General features: G+C 47.7%; 1 protein-coding gene across 1 annotated transcript; it reads left to right on the top strand.

Moving 5' to 3' along the window:
* Positions 1-7,204: 7,204 nt before the first annotated feature.
* LOC127311366 (daphnetin O-methyltransferase 1) lies at positions 7,205-8,899 on the top strand. Its single transcript, XM_051341789.2, has 2 exons — positions 7,205-8,167; positions 8,256-8,899. Exons 1-2 carry the CDS (start codon positions 7,364-7,366, stop codon positions 8,553-8,555), a joined length of 1,104 nt encoding a protein of 367 aa, XP_051197749.1. The 5' UTR covers positions 7,205-7,363; the 3' UTR covers positions 8,556-8,899.
* Positions 8,900-19,568: the final 10,669 nt, after the last annotated feature.

Below are 19,568 nucleotides of genomic sequence, written 5' to 3' on the forward strand. Positions count from 1 at the left end.
CCCCGCTATACATGCAGAATCTGCCTAAGTGTAGGAACCCCCTATCCGAGAAGACGGACACACCTGGGGGGGTAGCCTTGGATATAAAACCATGTCAAATCACTTTTGTGCATTCCATGTGGACACACACAAGTTTTGGGGCCATTCCCTACATCCGATGCTCGATTTCCGATGAAACCCTAGTTCTGTTGACCGCGCGGTCTACCCCTTTGACTGCATCCCATCGGGGGTCCCCCGGTGGGCATATGCCTCCATTTGAGCTTGGTTAGGTCATAGGTACATGTGGAAACAAGGATCATCCCATATGATCTCAAGTTTCTCTCCGGTTCAACTCCGAGGGAGTTCCCCCCTATACATGCAGAATCTGCCTAAGTGTAGGAACCCCGTGTCCGAGAAGACGGACACACCTGGGGGGGGGGTAGCCTTGGATATAAAACCATCTCAAATCACTTTTGTGCATTCCATGTGGAAACACACAAGTTTTGGGGCCATTCCCTACATCCGATGCTCGATTTCCGATGAAACCCTAGTTCAGTTGACCGCGCGGTCTACCCCTTTGACTGCATCCCATCGGGGGTTCCCCGGTGGGCATATGCCTCCATTTGAGCTTGGTTAGGTCATAGGTACATGTGGAAACAAGGATCATCCCATATGATCTCAAGTTTATCTCCGGTTCAACTCCGAGGGAGTTCCCCGCTATACATGCAGAATCTGCCTAAGTGTAGGAACCCCCCGTCCGAGAAGACGGACACACCTGGGGGGTAGCCTTGGATATAAAACCATCTAAAATCACTTTTGTGCATTCCATGTGGACACACACAAGTTTTGGGGCCATTCCCTACATCCGATGCTCGATTTCCGATGAAACCCTAGTTCTGTTGACCGCGCGGTCTACCCCTTTGACTGCATCCCATCGGGGGTCCCCCGGTGGGCATATGCCTCCATTTGAGCTTGGTTAGGTCATAGGTACATGTGGAAACAAGGATCATCCAATATGATATCAAGTTTATCTCCGGTTCAACTCCGAGGGAGTTCCCCCCTATACATGCAGAATCTGCCTAAGTGTAGGAACCCCCTGTCCGAGAAGATGGACACACCTGGGGGGGTAGCCTTGGATATAAAACCATCTCAAATCACTTTTGTGCATTCCATGTGGACACACACAAGTTTTGGGGCCATTCCCTAGATCCGATGCTCGATTTCCGATGAAACCCTAGTTCTGTTGACCGCGCGGTCTACCCCTTTGACTGCATCCCATCGGGGGTCCCCCGGTGGGCATATGCCTCCATTTGAGCTTGGTTAGGTCATAGGTACATGTGGAAACAAGGATCATCGCATATGATCTCAAGTTTCTCTCCGGTTCAACTCCGAGGGAGTTCCCCCCTATGCATGCAGAATCTGCCTAAGTGTAGGAACCCCCTGTCCGAGAAGACGGACACACCTGGGGGGGTAGCCTTGGATATAAAACCATCTCAAATCACTTTTGTGCATTCCATGTGGACACACCCAAGTTTTGGGGCCATTCCCTACATCCGATGCTCGATTTCCGATGAAACCCTAGTTCTGTTGACCGCGCGGTCTACCCCTTTGACTGCATCCCATCGGGGGTCCCCCGGTGGGCATATGCCTCCATTTGAGCTTGGTTAGGTCATAGGTACATGTGGAAACAAGGATCATCCCATATGATATCAAGTTTATCTCCGGTTCACGTACGAGGGAGTTCCCCCCTATACATGCAGAATCTGCCTAAGTGTAGGAACCCCCTGTCCGAGAAGCCGGACACACCTGGGGGGGTAGACTTGGATATAAAACCATCTCAAATCACTTTTGTGCATTCCATGTGGACACACACAAGTTTTGGGGCCATTCCCTAGATCCGATGCTCGATTTCCGATGAAACCCTAGTTCTGTTGACCGCGCGGTCTACCCCTTTGACTGCATCCCATCGGGGGTCCCCCGGTGGGAATATGCCTCCATTTGAGCTTGGTTAGGTCATAGGTACATGTGGAAACAAGGATCATCCCATATGATCTCAAGTTTATCTCCGGTTCACGTACGAGGGAGTTCCCCCCTATACATGCAGAATCTGCCTAAGTGTAGGAACCCCCTGTCCGAGAAGACAGGCACACCTGGGGGGTAGCCTTGTATATAAAACCATCTCAAATCACTTTTGTGCATTCCTTGTGGACACACACAAGTTTTGGGGCCATTCCCTAGATCCGATGCTCGAATTCCGATGAAACCCTAGTTCTGTTGACCGCGCGGTCTACCCCTTTGACTGCATCCCATCGGGGGTCCCCCGGTGGGCATATGCCTCCATTTGAGCTTGGTTAGGTCATAGGTACATGTGGAAACAAGGATCATCCCATATGATCTCAAGTTTCTGTCCGGTTCAACTCCGAGGGAGTTCCCCCTATACATGCAGAATCTGCCTAAGTGTAGGAACCCCCTGTCCGAGAAGTCGGACACACCTGGGGGGGTAGCCTTGTATATAAAACCATCTCAAATCACTTTTGTGCATTCCATGTGGACACACACAAGTTTTGGGGCCATTCCCTAGATCCGATGCTCGATTTCCGATGAAACCCTAGTTCTGTTGACCGCGCGTTCTACCCCTTTGACTGCATCCCATCGGGGGTCCCCCGGTGGGCATATGCCTCCATTTGAGCTTGGTTAGGTCATAGGTACATGTGGAAACAAGGATCATCCCATATGATCTCAAGTTTCTCTCCGGTTCAACTCGAGGAGTTCCCCCTATACATGCAGAATCCGCCTAAGTGTAGGAACCCCCGTCCGAGAAGCCGACACACACAGGGGGTAGCCTTGGATATAAAACCATGTCAAATCACTTTTGTGCATTCCATGTGGACACACACAAGTTTTGGGGCCATTCCCTAGATCCGATGCTCGATTTCCGATGAAACCCTAGTTCTGTTGACCGCGCGGTCTACCCCTTTGACTGCATCCCATCGGGGGTTCCCCGGTGGGCATATGCCTCCATTTGAGCTTGGTTAGGTCATAGGTACATGTGGAAACAAGGATCATCCCATATGATCTCAAGTTTATCTCCGGTTCAACTCCGAGGGAGTTCCCCCCTATACATGCAGACCGCCTAAGTGTAGGAACCCCCGTCCGAGAAGACGGACACACACAGGGGTAGCCTTGGATATAAAACCATCTCAAATCACTTTTGTGCATTCCATGTGGACACACACAAGTTTTGGGGCCATTCCCTACATTCGATGCTCGATTTCCGATGAAACCCTAGTTCTGTTGACCGCGCGGTCTACCCCTTTGACTGCATCCCATCGGGGGTTCCCCGGTGGGCATATGCCTCCATTTGAGCTTGGTTAGGTCATAGGTACATGTGGAAACAAGGATCATCCCATATGATCTCAAGTTTATCTCCGGTTCAACTCCGAGGGAGTTCCCCTATACATGCGAATCCGCTAAGTGTAGGAACCCCCTGTCCGAGAAGACGGACACACCTGGGGGGGTAGACTTGGATATAAAACCATCTCAAATCACTTTTGTGCATTCCATGTGGACACACACAAGTTTTGGGGCCATTCCCTACATCTGATGCTCGATTTCCGATGAAACCCTAGTTCTGTTGACCGCGCGGTCTACCCCTTTGACTGCATCCCATCGGGGGTCCCCCGGTGGGCATATGCCTCCATTTGAGCTTGGTTATGTCATAGGTACATGTGGAAACAAGGATCATCCAATATGATATCAAGTTTATCTCCGGTTCACGTACGAGGGAGTTCCCCCCTATACATGCAAAATCTGCCTAAGTGTAGGAACCCCCTGTCCGAGAAGCCGGACACACCTGGGGGGGTAGACTTGGATATAAAACCATCTCAAATCACTTTTGTGCATTCCATGTGGACACACACAAGTTTTTGGGCCATTCCCTAGATCCGATGCTCGATTTCCGATGAAACCCTAGTTCCGTTGACCGCGCGGTCTACCCCTTTGACTGCATCCCATCGGGGGTCCCCCGGTGGGCATATGCCTTCATTTGAGCTTGGTTAGGTCATAGGTACATGTGGAAACAAGGATCATCCAATATGATATCAAGTTTATCTCCCGTTCACGTACGAGGGAGTTCCCCCCTATACATGCAGAATCTGCCTAAGTGTAGGAACCCCCTGTCCGACAAGCCGGACACACCTGGGGGGGTAGACTTGGATATAAAACCATCTCAAATCACTTTTGTGCATTCCATGTGGACACACACAAGTTTTGGGGCCATTTCCCTACATCCGATGCTCGATTTCCGACGAAACCCTAGTTCTGTTGACCGCGCGGTCTACCCCTTTGACTGCATCCCATCGGGGGTCCCCCGGTGGGCATATGCCTCCATTTGAGCTTGGTTAGGTCATAGGTACATGTGGAAACAAGGATCATCCCATATGATATCAAGTTTATCTCCTGTTCACGTACGAGGGAGTTCCCCCCTATACATGCAGAATCTGCCTAAGTGTAGGAATCCCGCCCTTTTTTCCCGCCCACCCTTTCCCGCTGCTTCTCTCCCGCCCTTTTTTCCCGCCATGATTTCCCGCCAAGTTTTCCCGCCCACCCTTTCCCGCTCATTCTCTCCCGCCAAGTTTTCCCGCCCACCCTTTCCCGCCCATTTTCTCCCGCCAAGTTTTCCCGCCGTTTCAGCCCCTCGTCGGCCTATATATAGCCATGTCTTCTCCACTAACAGCACCAGCAACATTTCTCCCCTCATCACTTCTCTCATCCAACAGCACCACAAAATCCTCTGAGCTGAGCTGCCGCTGAGATGGCTCCTCGTCGCCGTAGAAACACGGGCTTCATCGGCGTTCACCTGCGGCATGCGGGGCATTTCGCGGCTGAAATCACCGCCGGTGGAACGCGTGTGTGGCTCGGCACCTTCTACACGAAGGAGGCTGGTGCCCGCGCATAAGACGTTGCGGCTTGGAGGTTTGGCCGGCCGCGCCACGAAATGAACTTCCCGGAGGTCAGGTCTCTGACGGAAGCTCAGAGTCTCTCTACTGAGCCGCGACTTCGCTCACAAGGTGAAGCGCGACGGTACAGGGCTGGCCAGCGGCAGATTGATACCACTGAGGCGGACGAGCAGTTCATGGCACAGTGGCGCAGAGACCATCCCGGAGCCGTCGAGGCAGAGCGCGCATTCTGGAAGGACAAGCAGACGTACAAGAGAGAGAGGAGGGCGGGAAAGCGGTAGAGGAAGGCCGCGGTTGAAGCAGAGTACGGCAAAGGAGAGGCGTCGACATGGGGGGAGGATGATGAACGGTGGTCGTGGAACCTCACAACCACCGCTTCAGAGGACACCCCCAGCGAGGACGAAGATTTCGACTTCTCTGATTAATATGTGTGTGTGTCGAGTCCGTGTGTCTAGCGGGTCATGCGTCGACCCAACTAGTGTTAAGTGCTTTATTCGTGTGTGGGTGTAGTTCTTTAAATGTTTTGGTTTGTGTGTGCGTCTAGTTCTTTAAGTGTTTTGGTTCCTGTGTGGGTGTAGTTCTTTAAGTGTGTTGGTTCCTGTGTGTGGGTGTAGTTCTTTAAGTGTTTCAGTTCGTGTGTGGGTCTAGTACTTTAAGCGCTTTGGTATGTGTGTGAGTCTAGTTATTTAAGTGTTTTGTATCGTGTCTGGGTCTTAAGTTCTTAAATGTATCACTTTTCTCTCCAGTTCACCTCCGAGGGAGTTCCCCCCTATACATCCAGAATCTGCCTAAGTGTAGGAACCCCCTGTCCGAGAAGCCGGACACACCTTGGGGGGTATCCTTGGATATAAAACCATCTCAAATCACTTTTGTGCATGCCATGTGGGCACACACAAGTTTTCCAGCGATTCCGACGCTCCGGTGGTCTGTAACTTGGAAAACCCTAGGGCGGGGACCCCACACATCTACCCCTATAGCTTTCTCTGTGCGAGGGTTTACCAGTGAACTTTTTTATTTATTTTTCTTTGTTTAGAACATATGTACATGGAAACCATAGGTTGGGCATACTTTACCATAAAATAGGCTCCGTTCGAGCCATGGCGGGGGTTTCCACATACAGATCCTGGATTTTACCAAGTGGTAGCCCATTATGCGGAAATCGTCAACGCCGGGTACATCCAAGGTTAGCCAAACCTTACATCACACTTGTACATATATGTTAGGGGCAGAAGCAAGTTTTCCAACAATTCTGACGCTCCGGTGATCTGTTTCTTGGGAAACCCTAGGGCGGGACCCCTAGGGTTAGGGTTTTACCAAGTGATCTGTTAGGGTTATAGTTAGGGTTAGCAATGTATGTGGAAACCCTAGGGTTAGGGTTAGAGTTAGGGTTAGGGTTAGGGTTAGAGTTAGCAATGTATGTGGAAACCCTAGGGTTAGGGTTAGGGCTAGAGTTAGGGTTACGGTTAGGGTTAGAGTTAGGGTTAGAGTTAGGGTTAGAGTTAGGGTTAGGGTTAGGGTTCGGGAAACCGTAGGGCGGGGACCCCGCGGATCTACCCATATGTACATCGATAACAAATGTTGGGCCTAGTGGCTCCGGTTGACCCGTCTGCGAAGAGCGTCACCCGTGGGACCTATATATGCCATCTACGAATTCTTAAAAAATAGAACCATTTTTTACATAATTCATACTAGTAAATAAATAATAGAAACATATTATAAAGTAATATGGGAGAGGGAAAAAAATAAAAAAAAATCCTATATGCCGAGGGTGGCCGTCGGCATAGGGTGGCCATGCCCTATGCCGAGGGTGGCCGCCGGCGTCTGGCTGACGCCGTGAGCGGGCGACGACGGCGTGGACTGGGCCAGAGGCGATGCCGGTGCTACGCCGAGGGCCAAGGTGACGCCGACGGCTACCCTCGGCGTAGCCTCCTCTACGCCGACGGTATGTGTACGCCGACGGTCGGCTTCCTGAGCTGCCCCGGCGAGGCCGTACGCCGACGGCCCCGATAAAAAGCCGTCGGCGTACAGTTTGGCCGTCGGCGTCTAGCTCCATTCCTGTAGTGATGCATCATGATCAAATGACCTATCTGAGGTGCCCACCTTACGACAATTTGCACTGCACGAGTTGATCTCAGAGATGCACACAATTACATAATACTGCACATGCTTTATTGTCTCGTGTTTCTCGTGCCAGTGCCACCTTACAAAAGTATGCAATTCTTCATCAATAATTAGCTGCCTCCTTCTCTCCGCAGCTAACCAAACAGGAAGACGCCAGCCAACAGTACCTGAACTGCCGACAGTTTTAGGCTCTAGTACCTATAAACACTTAGCATGCTACACAACCGGAGTAACAAAGTCCCAAAGCAACACATAGAAATTACACATTCATCAGATCAGAAGGGAGAGATACCAGAAAGAGAGCAATGTCGACCCAGACCATAGAGGTTCCTACAGACGCTGAGTTGCTGCAGGCACAGGCTGACCTGTGGCGGCACAGCCTCTACTACCTCTCCTCCATGGGGCTTCGATGCGCCGTCGAGCTTGAGATCCCGACTACCATCCACCACCTCGGCGGGGTCACCTCGCTGCCCGACCTGATGTCCGCGCTGTCCCTTCCCCCGGGTAAGATGTCGTTCCTCGCCCGTCTCATGCGTGTGCTCGTCACGTCAGGCGTCTTCGCAGCCGACATCGGCTCCGAGTCCGGCGTGGAGCTCTACCGCCTCACCCCGTTGTCCCGCGTCCTGGTGCATGGTGTCGTTGCGGATGAGCACCACAGCCAGAAGTATTTCGTGCTCGGTGTGACCTCTCCACATTACACGGAGGCGGCATTCGGGCTCGCCAATTGGTTCAAGAAGGACCATGAGCCGCCAGTACCGTCGTCCTTCGAGGACATCTTTGGTGTGCCACTTTGTGATGAGAAAACACCGCTCCTCGACAAAGAACTTGACAAGGTTGTTAATCTGGGCTTGGCTGCTCACGACAACCTAGGGATAGCCACCATTCTGCGGGAGTGCCATGACATTTTCAAGGGGCTAGAGTCTCTTACCGACTGTGGTGGTGGCGATGGCACCACGGCGAGAGCTATCATCAAGGCTTACCCACACATTAAGTGCACTGTGTTGGACCTTCCGAAGGTAGTTGACAAAGCCCCAGCAGATGGTGTCATCAACTATGTCCCGGGTGACTTGTTCCACTTAGTCCCATCATCACAAGCTGTAATGCTGAAGGTACACATCCACAACTCGTGTGCAAATGCTTAAATTTCACTTTTACAGTTATATGTAGCCTACTTCTAATGCATTGTATTTTTCTTAGCTTGTGCTACACATCTGGAACGATGAGGATTGTGTGAAAATCCTAGCTCAGTGCAAGAAGGCAATTCCTTCACGTGAGGAGGGAGGGAAGGTCATAATCATAGAAATTGTGGTTGAACCCTCCTTAGGGCCAATCATGTTTGAAGCCCAACTGTTCATGGATATGCTCATGATGGTGAACTCAAAAGGAGGCCAACGAGGTGAAAACGATTGGCGCAAGCTATTCATGAAAGCAGGCTTCACGGACTACAAAATTGTGAAGAAACTGGGAGCTCGGAGCATCATTGAAGTTTACCCGTAAGGTGTTGTGCCCTAATTTAAGTGTATAATAAAACGAGTGCTTTTTCATTTAAGTAAGTCGTATGGATTGTTTAGTACTTCGAGCTTAAGTGTCAAGCTTAGTTGTATAATGTCCATTTCGGGGCGTATCGAAGCACTTAGTCTATATATCTATGCATCATCTTGTTGTTCTGCTACAACAAGGGTTTTGCTGTTTGTTTTAGTGCCTACTCACAATGGGTTCAACACATATCGGAAGATCTGAATTTCCTATAATATTTGAAAGCGCGTGCTAAGAAGTTGTAAGCCTGCTGAATTTCTTGTTCATGATCTCCAATACTACTTGTTTGTCTACTTTTCGGTTTACCAGTACAGCAACTATACTACAATAATCATCTTCTATAGTACTCCTAGACCGTAGGATTGCGTCTTTATTCGCGTAAGCTATATGTTAAAAAATGGGTTACAAGTTACAACTGAGATTATTTTAGTTGCATATAAGGCGAAAACTGCAAACGGAGGCCGAGCTACATGTAGGACTTTATTTTCAAAAATTTGGAAATTATAAATTAAGTTTCAAAAAAACTGAAAAAAATCCTGGATGTACACAATAATGAAAAATACAAACGTGTAAAATCTTAATGTGAAATTCTTTGTATTGTAGACTACACAAAAATGACAAAGTCTGATAGGTTTTATATTTTTGAAATGTGCACTATTCACTATTCTCAGATCCACACATTTGTCATTTTTATGTAGCCTGAAGTAGTAAGAATTTTGCATTAAAAATTTGAATGTTTGTAGATTTCATCATTACCTACAACTATCATTTTTTTCAGAATTTTTTGAAACTAAAAAATATAATTTTCGAATTTTCGAAATAAAAAGCTACATGTAACTCGGTCTCAATTTGTCCACTCTCCATATAAGGTTGCAACTAAACTTATACTATTTGCACAACATGAGTTCGTAACCGAGAAAAATATCTTAGATTGTTGGATTGCTTCGTGTTTTATGCTAATCATAAGTTCTAGCATAGGCTGTAAGTGAAATTTAATGACATCAGTCAACTGAGACTTGATCATATTCCTAAGTTTATGGGTGTGACTAGTTTCCAGTCAAATGAGTTACTGAATCGCAGTTTACAACCCACTATCACGAATCAAATCCAACGGTTGACGCCATTATTTCTATCCTACCTGCTGAAAGATCGAGATGTGGCCTAGAGGGGGGGGGGGGGGGGGGTTGAATAGGCGTTTAAAAACTCTTACGGATTTGTCTTGTAAGAATGCAGAATTAAACTAACGTTTAGTTTACAAGCACAAACTCTAAATATGCTAATCTCAACTAAGTGTAATAATAACAACTAGAGCTAAGCAAGATAGGCACAAGATATATGTAGTACAAGTGATAGCAAGATATATGTACTTCAAACACGATGGCTATCACAAGAAAAGAGAGAGCTCGAGTATAGAAATAACCGAGGCACGCGGAGATAAGGATGTATTCCCGTGTTCCCTTCCTGATAAGGGGTGGCCCGATCTTCTCAGTATGCAACGGTGATGATGATGATCACGGGGTGATGGCAGCGGAAGGACATGATGATGAAGTGGATGATAACTTGTATGACGCAACGAGATCTCTCGATTGGTCCCTGTCGCCAATGCAACAGCTCTCAACCCTGCAAGATATTCGCAACTCCACACACTTGCGCACGTAGCCGCCGACCACGAAGCGGTAAGTTGCAACCGTCTAATTCCCAATGGAACAGCAGATCACACAAGACTTTTTCAGCATCTACACAATATCAAGCAATATGGTGTAGGGATTCAATAGTTTTGCATAAGCAAACAACTAAGAACTAGGGTTTATCTTAAACGTGGTCTAAAGCAGCTAGGGGGGCGTCCTGGGCACTTATATAGGTGTCCGGGACAAGTTCTGGTCGAAAAGATACAAAGAAAACCGACCCAGAATAGATCTGGTCGAGACAGACTCGGACACGTCCGGTCTGGAATCCGGTCAACCGGGCTGTGGACCGGATGGTCCGGTCGTGGGTCCGGTCGACCGGGCGGAAACCGGGAAACTGCGAGGTTTCCGGTTTTCGTCCGGTACGAGCGTCAAAATCCGGTTGGCGCCCGGTCCGGTTGGCGCCCGGTCAACCGGGTCAGGGACCGGGCTGCCCGGCCTGGGGGCCGGTCTGACCGGGTGCAGGACCGGCCTGGACTTTCTGCTTCTCCTCTCGCGCCTTCCTCCCGCTCCTCCCTCGCGCGTCCATGAGATATCTTCATGTCCAGCTCCATGTCCAGCTTCACGTCCATCTTGACGTCCGTCTTCATGTCCAGCTGCTCCTCTCCTCCTCGTGCGATGCTTGTCTCCTCTTGATACCTGATGATACATTAATCATAGGACTTAGGCAGTATAAAGTTCTCATCAATCAAAGTATCGTTTAGAAACAAATTCACCTGTTGTTTAAGTAGCTTCGCACGAGCTCTTGTTATCGGTCCAATCCTTACTTCATCGGACTTGAGCTTCACAGCAGGTTCATCTTCAGCTTGTAATGACGGAGGTAGTAGTGAGGTAGGGATGTCCTCATCATCTCCCCCCCCCCTTCAAAAGGCGTCGACCCCGACGCTCCAAGGTCTTCTCCGTCATATGGTGTCAAATCAGCAACATTGAAAGAATTACTGACACCAAACTCATCAATTGGAAGATCTATTGAGTATGCATTATCATTGATCTTGGCAAGCACTTTGTAAGGACCAGTACCACGAGGCTTCAACTTAGACTTCCTCAGCTTCGGAAACCTATCCTTGCGAAAATGTACCCAAACCATATCACCAGGCTTGAACAACATCTCCTTACGCTTCTTGTTCATCCTTGCAGCATTGCTCTTGCCTTTCTTCTCTATCAACTCTTTAGTCTTCACATGGATCTTACGCACAAAATCTGCCCTCTTGGATGCCTCCATATTAACTCTCTCATGTATGGGCAAAGGCAACAAGTCAAGTGGAGTAATGGGTTTGAAACCATACACCACCTCAAAAGGACACAGCTCCGTGGTAGAGTGTACTGCCCTGTTGTAAGCAAACTCCACATGCGGCAAACACTCTTCCCACTCCTTCAGGTTCTTCTTGATCATGGATCTCAACAGTTGTGACAAAGTTCGATTCACCACCTCAGTTTGACCATCAGTTTGGGGATGACAAGTAGTACTGAACAGCAGCTTTGTCCCTAACTTTCCCCACAGCGTCTTCCAGAAGTAGCTCATAAACTTCACGTCACGATCAGAAACAATAGTCTTCGGAACTCCATGTAGTCGAACAATTTCCCTGAAAAACAGGTTAGCAATATGCGACGCATCGTCGCTTTTGTGGCAGGCAATAAAGTGTGACATTTTAGAAAATCTGTCCACTACCACAAATATAGAATCATGGCCTCTTTTAGTACGCGGCAAACCCAACACAAAATCCATACTTATATCTTCCCAAGGTGTAGTAGGTGCCGGTAATGGAGTATACAAACCGTGAGGCTTCAGCTTGGACTTGGACTTGTTGCAAGTAATGCACCTCTTCACATACCTGTCCACGTCCCTCCTCATCTTTGGCCAATAAAAGTGGTCAGCTAGCATGAGTAGCGTCTTCTCACGCCCAAAGTGACCCATCAAACCTCCAGCATGTGATTCCTGCAATAAGAGCAAACGCACAGACGATTCTGGAACACATAGTTTGTTAGCTCTAAACAAGAACCCATCGTGTATGTGATATTTGTCCCATGCTTTACCAAGAGCACATAAGCGATATGGTTCAGCAAAATCATGATCAGTAGCATATAAATCACATAGCACTTCTAATCCAGGAATTTTAACATCAAGGTGAGTTAATAGCATATTCTTCCTAGATAGAGCATCAGCAACAATATTATCTTTTCCCTTCTTATGCTTAATAATGTATGGAAAAGACTCAATGAACTCAACCCACTTAGCAAGACGCTTATGCAAAGTAGACTGAGCTTTCAGGTATTTCAAAGCTTCATGATCAGAATGTATGATAAATTCTTTTGGCCACAAGTAATGTTGCCAAACCTCAAGAACTCTAATTAAAGCATACAATTCTTTATCATATATAGGATAGTTCAACTTAGCACCAGACAGTTTCTCAGAAAAATATGCAATTGGACGACCCTCTTTCATCAACACACCACCAATTCCAATACCACTAGCATCACATTCAATCTCAAATTGCTTATTGAAATCAGGAAGTGCAAGCAACGGTGCAGAAGTTAACAATCATTTCAGTTCATCAAAAGCATGATCTTGGGCAACACCCCACTCAAAGACAACACCCTTTTTAGTCAATTCATTCAAAGGTGCAGCAATAGTAGAAAAATTGGGCACAAAACGGCGATAAAACCCAGCTAGACCATGAAAACTTCGTACTTGACTCACATTCATGGGAGTAGGCCAATTTTGAATAGCTTCAATCTTAGACACATCTACTTCTACTCCATGCTTAGAAACAACATAACCCAGAAATATGACCTTATCTTTGCAAAATGTGCACTTCTCAAGATTACCATAGAGTTTGTTATCACGCAACACTTGCAAAACATGTCGAATATGTATAGAATGATCAGATTCATTGCTGCTGTAGATTAATATATCATCAAAGTACACAACCACAAACTTGCCAATAAATTCACGCAAAACATGGTTCATCAGTCTCATGAAAGTGCTAGGTGCATTAGTTAGACCAAAAGGCATTACTAACCACTCATATAAACCAAATTTTGTTTTAAAGGCTGTTTTCCACTCATCCCCTTCTTTCATCCTAATTTGATGATAACCACTACGCAAATCAATTTTAGAGAACACAGCAGCACCACTCAATTCATCTAGCATATCCTCTAAACGGGGAATAGGATGACGATATCGAATAGTGATATTGTTAATAGCTCTACAATCTACGCACATACGCCAAGTACCATCTTTCTTAGGAACAAGAATAACAGGAACAACACAAGGACTAAGGCTTATGCGGATATAACCTTTGTCGAGTAGCGCTTGTACTTGCTTCTGTATCTCCTTCGTTTCTTCGGGGTTCGTTCTATATGGTGCCCGATTGGGTAGCGAAGCTCCGGGAATCAAGTCAATTTGATGCTCAATACCTCGCAATGGTGGAAGTCCTGCGGGTACCTCATCCGGAAACACGTCGCCAAATTCCTGCAAAACATTAGAAACACCAAGAGGAAGAGGGGTCATGTCGTTAGAAACCAAAACCGTACCCCTGTACAAGAGCACAAGAGGCATGGCTGTAGGATCCTCACTAAATTCTCTCATGTCTTCTTTGGTGGCTAATGAGACTAAGGAATTCACTCGCTCACTTTTCGTTATATCACTCACAACATTACAATTCTCTCGCCTATCTAAAGAAGCATCCTCCAAGTTCACTTCAACTTTCTGACGAGACTCATTGACAATTTGTTGTGGTGTCATAGGCTGTAAGTTAATTTTCTTGCCCTTGAACTCCAAGTGATATGTATTGGCACGGCCATTGTGTTGCACAGAACGGTCATAAAGCCAAGGCCGACCCAATAAGAGGTGACACACCGTCATAGGAACGACATCAAAATCAATGCAATCCTTATACGGTCCAATAGCAAATTCAACACGCACCATGTGGTTTACCTTCATCTCACCATATCGCTCAACCACTGAATATAGTATGGATGCGGGTGCGGTAGATACTTCAACTTCAGCTTGGTGCACAACTCCTTGCTTGCTAAATTGCGGCAACTCCCGCCATCAATAATGACCTTGCAAGCCTTGTCAGGACCAACTAAAGCCTTTGTTTGGAACAAATTGCAGCGCTGAGTAGATGCACTAGGCAACACATTAAGAGCACGCTGCGACACAATAATGGTGCGAGCATCAGACGGGTATGCATCTTCACCATCAGTGTCATAGTCATCATCTTCTGGAGCATTAGGATCAACATCATCTCCAGTCTCATACTCATTGTCCTCATTGATAATCATGACTTTGCGGTTAGGACAATCTCTCTTGAAGTGACCTTTGCCACCACATGTGTGACAAACCATATCACGGTTACGCGCAGTAGACACATTAGAGCCACTCGTACTTGCAGCAGATTCGGACTTTTTTGTGTTAGACACATTGGAGACCGGCTTACTAGGCTGAGTAGAGTAAGGGGCGGAGCGTGTCGAAGGTGCCGGCGCCGTAGATGGGGCCGCGCGGGGTGTGTAACGCCCAGCTCCTGTAGCTCGTCCTTTGATCTTTGCTTCGTCAGCCAACTGTGATTCAACTTCTCTTGCATGATGTAACAATTGATTCATATTGGTGTAACTGTAGTGACGAACAATGCCTTTGATATCATACTTCAAACCATTCAGAAAACGCTGCATTGTCATCTCAAGAGATTCACGGACACGGCCACGCTGCATTAGCATCTCCATCTCCATGTAGTATTCATCGACAGTCTTCACACCTTGTCTCAATAGAGTCAGCTTATCATATATATTCCGCAAGTAATTTGTAGGCACAAAGCGAGAAGTCATCGCCTCCTTCATGGCACGCCATGTACGTATAGGTTGCTCACCATCCTCGTCTCGGTTACGAACAAAAGCATCCCACCAACGCAATGCATAGCCATCAAATTCAGAAGAAGCAAGCTTGATCTTTCTATCTTCAGTGTAGTGCGGATGTAGATTCCACAACTTCTCAATCTTGAGATCCCAAGTGAGGTATTCTTCAACATCAGCACCTCCTTCAAACTTGGGGATAGAAAATTTGGGCTTACCCAATCCATCTTCCTCATCATGTCCACGACCATTGCGGCCAAGTGGAACCCCACCACGAGCACGATCACCACGAGGCGCACCACGAGCATTGTGGGTGTCATCTTGAAGCTCAGGATCTTCATCATCGTCTTGTTGTTGTCGTGCGGTCAAATTCTCAACAGCCAAGCGCAAATCAACAAGACTGCGCTGTACATCCGTCATTTGATCTTGCATTGTAGTGACGGTCACATGAGTAGCATCCAACTTCTGGGAAATCTCTTGGACCGTCCCCTTAAGCTCATCATCCTGAGCGCGGAATTCACGCCGCATCTCATTACGAAGAGCCTCATACTCCCTCCATGTGATAATATCTGCAGCACTCTTGTTTTCCTGGTTCACAAGTTTATGATCACTAGCAGACATCGTTAGTAGATTAGTGCACTAAATCAAAAATATATGGTGGTACTCTCACAACTCACTCAAAACTGATAAGAAAAAAGGAGATCTTACCGTTCCAAAGCAAATTAGTGTTGCTTACCACTTGTAGTAACAACTAGTGCACGGATGTAGCGAAGCGAATATCAAGGGTATAAGATCAAATCACACGACAAAGCAGGATATATGTGGGGCTGTAGGTAGGCTACCTATTTGCACCAATAACAAGCTCTAGCGCTGACCGTAGACAACCAATGATACTCACACAAGGCGATATAATGGGGCAATGCAACTATATGTGGGAAAAGTTGCAATGCACACGAGAGACGCTAGCAAAGCTCAACAAGACAGGTACAAGATTGCTCAACTACGGGTGCAGTAAAGTAAACTTAGGCCTTCACTTGATTCAACTAGCACTTCACTTCTTTTTTTTTTGATTTTTCTCTTTGTATAACACACGCAGCTATGTAGCTCTTTTTGCTTCTTTTCAATTTTCTGTTTTTTTTTATGACTCAACTCCTTGATAACACGGCCAACAAAATATGCAAAGCACCAAACCCTAATGAGCAGCCTGACGAGCGGCAAAACTAGTCTCTTCTGGGGAAGTTCCTAGTCACGTATATCGATAGGCTGTGGCTATGGTTGGGAAAAGCACACTGTACGCTATGTGGACTCGGAGTAACAAAAAGTGACACCACTTGATAAGGGAAAAACACAAGATGATAGAGTAAACTCAAACCCTAAAAACTAGATGGAAGACAAAGATACGCAAAAATAACTACGAAAAGCAACTAAAACTCGAAATTAGTGCAATCTAAGGCTATGGCAAACCCTAACCCTAATATTTTTGGCTTTTTCTGGATAGGAAAACACTCACAACTCAACTATGGGGTGGATTGTGGATGGCTTACCGAGGAAAACTGGAAATCTGATACCAAGATGATAAGGGGTGGCCCGATATTCTCAGTAAGCAACGGTGATGATGATGATCACGGGGTGATGGCAGCGGAAGGGCACGATGATGAAGGGGATGATTACTTGTATGCCGCAACGAGATCTCTCGATTGGTCCCTGTCGCCAATGCAACAGCTCTCAACCCTGCAAGATATTCGCAACTCCACACACTTGCGCACGTAGCCGCCGACCACGAAGCGGTAAGTTGCAACCGTCTAATTCCCAATGGAACAGCAGATCACACAAGACTTTTTCAGGATCTACACAATATCAAGCAATACGGTGTAGGGATTCAATAGTTTTGCATAAGCAAACAACTAAGAACTAGGGTTTATCTTAAACGTGGTCTAAAGCAGCTAGGGGGCGTCCTGGGCACTTATATAGGTGTCCGGGACAAGTTCTGGTCGAAAAGATACAAAGAAAACCGACCTGCATTAGATCTGTCGAGACAGACTCTGACGCGTCCGTCCGGAATCCGGTCAACCGGGCTGTGGACCGGATGGTCCTGGTCAGGTCCGGCCGACCGGGCGGACACCGGGAAACGGCGAGGTTTCCGGGGTTCGTCCGGTACGCGCGGCAAACTCCGGTTGGCGCCCGGTCAACAGGGTCAGGGACCGGGCGGCCCGGCCTGGGGGCCGGTCTGACCGGGTGCAGGACCGGCCTGGACTTTCTGCTTCTCCTCTCGCGCCTTCCTCCCGCTCCTCCCTCGCGCGTCCATGAGATATCTTCATGTCCAGCTCCATGTTCAGCTTCACGTCCATCTTGACGTCCGTCTTCATGTCCAGCTGCTCCTCTCCTCCTCGTGCGATGCTTGTCTCCTCTTGATACCCGATGATACATAAATCATAGGACTTAGGCAGTATAAAGTTCTCATCAATCAAAGTATCGTTTAGAAACAAATTCACCTGTTGTTTAAGTAGCTTCGCACGAGCTCTTGTTATCGGTCCAATCCTTACTTCATCGGACTTGAGCTTCACAGCAGGTTCATCTTCAGCTTGTAATGACGGAGGTAGTAGTGAGGTAGGGATGTCCTCATCACTTCCTTTGCAAGAAGGTACGTCACGTTTGGAGAAGTGGAGGTCCCAGGAAGGATTCCCCAACGCCACGAAGGCTCACCCTATTCTCCGAACCAAACCCACGACGCATAATGACCCTTTCCGTATGGTTAGCTTTTCCTCCACTCCGGAGATGGCAAGCTCCACAACCACTTCACAAGCTCCAAGAAGGAGAAGCCCGGGCCCCTTCACAATCTTCCACGAAGAGGTCACCGGGACACCAACCAAGCCAACTAGGAGGTCTATCTCCAAGAGTAACAAGCTCACGGTCTCTCACTCGAACTAATCGTGGTGGAGAGCTCAACACTATGCAATGATGCAAAGCAAGAACACTAGAAGTGTTCAAATCCTTCACACTCAAATTCCACCCAAGCAACAAATGCTAGGATGAGATTAGAGAGGAAGAACAATGGAGGAAATCAACAAATGACCCCAAGAGTTCTCCTCACTTAGAGGAGAAATGGATTGGTGGAGGTTGTAGATCTAGATCTCCTCTCTTAGATCTCTCAAGAATGAGCAAGAATCATGGGAGGGAAGGGAGAGTAAGCAAGCTCAAGAGGTTCAACAATGGTGGTCAAAAACGTGCTCAAGAAGCCTAGAGAACTGTTGGGGAAGAAGCCCCCTTTATAGCCAAACGAAATATGACCGTTTGGGGTAGATCTGGAAGTTTTTCGTGCAGTCTGGTCAGCAGCCTGGTCAACCGGGCCAGGGACCGGGACACCCGGCGTGGGAGCTGGTCGACCGGGCCACAGACCGGGCCACCTGGCGTGAGAGCTGGTCGACCGGGCCAGGCACCGGGACGCCTGGCGTGAGAGCCGGTCCGACCGGGCCACAGACCGGGCCGCCTGGTCCAAACCGGACCTGAGGACGGGCCGTGACCGGGGCGGATCTGGGACTTACAGTACATGTCCCGGTTGGCACCAGTCCAGGGGCCGGTTGAAACCGGGCCATCCGGTGGGACGACCGGTCACGCCGGGCGAGGCACCGGGCCAATCATGAAAACATGTTTTACAAAAACCATGATAACTTTTGCGTCCGGACTCCGATTTCGATGATCTTGGGCTTGTTGGAATCAGGACAACAAGCCCTACAACTTTATGCATAGAAACACCATTGTACACCCACGGAGTAAAAACCATAAGATGAATGTTTTGACTTATCTATAAAAGAAACATCGGTAAAACCTCCGAGCTCGAAAACGCAATAGAAGATGCATATGGATTTCGTTTTCGATGAACTTGGGCTTGTTGTAAAGCTAGCAACAAGCTCAAGAACCTCACACAGAGAAACACCAAGAAACAACAAGAATTATGGAATGCAAAGCATGCAAAGGGTTGAGCTTCCTAAGACGATGTGATCAAGTTACCCAACCGAAAGCCCCTCTTGATAGTGTGGCTATCTATCCTATAATCCGGTCTCCCAACAACCACCTTGAGACCGGTTAAAGGAAAACCTAGCAAGGTCATACTTTTGCCTTGCGCATCCCGCTTGATCTTGATGATAGCTCTTCAAGCTCCACTCAAGCCGGAATGCCTTACTTGATCATCGTTACTTCGTGAAGACTCACAAATGCTCCCCCATACACTATGATGGGAAAGCTCCATTGATGTACATCTTCACATGACCATTATCATCAAATGGACGGCAAGCTTCAAGCATATGATCCTCTCGAGATGCTCAACTTGAACTTGCCCAACTCAACATTGATGACGGTCACCACTTGCCGTCATCCTCTCATGGGCATACCACGTGACTTCACGTGGCACATTCTTCATGCTTCATGTGTTGACCAAACT

The sequence above is a fragment of the Lolium perenne genome, chromosome 7 (assembly GCF_019359855.2).
Source record: "Lolium perenne isolate Kyuss_39 chromosome 7, Kyuss_2.0, whole genome shotgun sequence".
Classification (NCBI taxonomy): domain Eukaryota; kingdom Viridiplantae; phylum Streptophyta; class Magnoliopsida; order Poales; family Poaceae; genus Lolium; species Lolium perenne.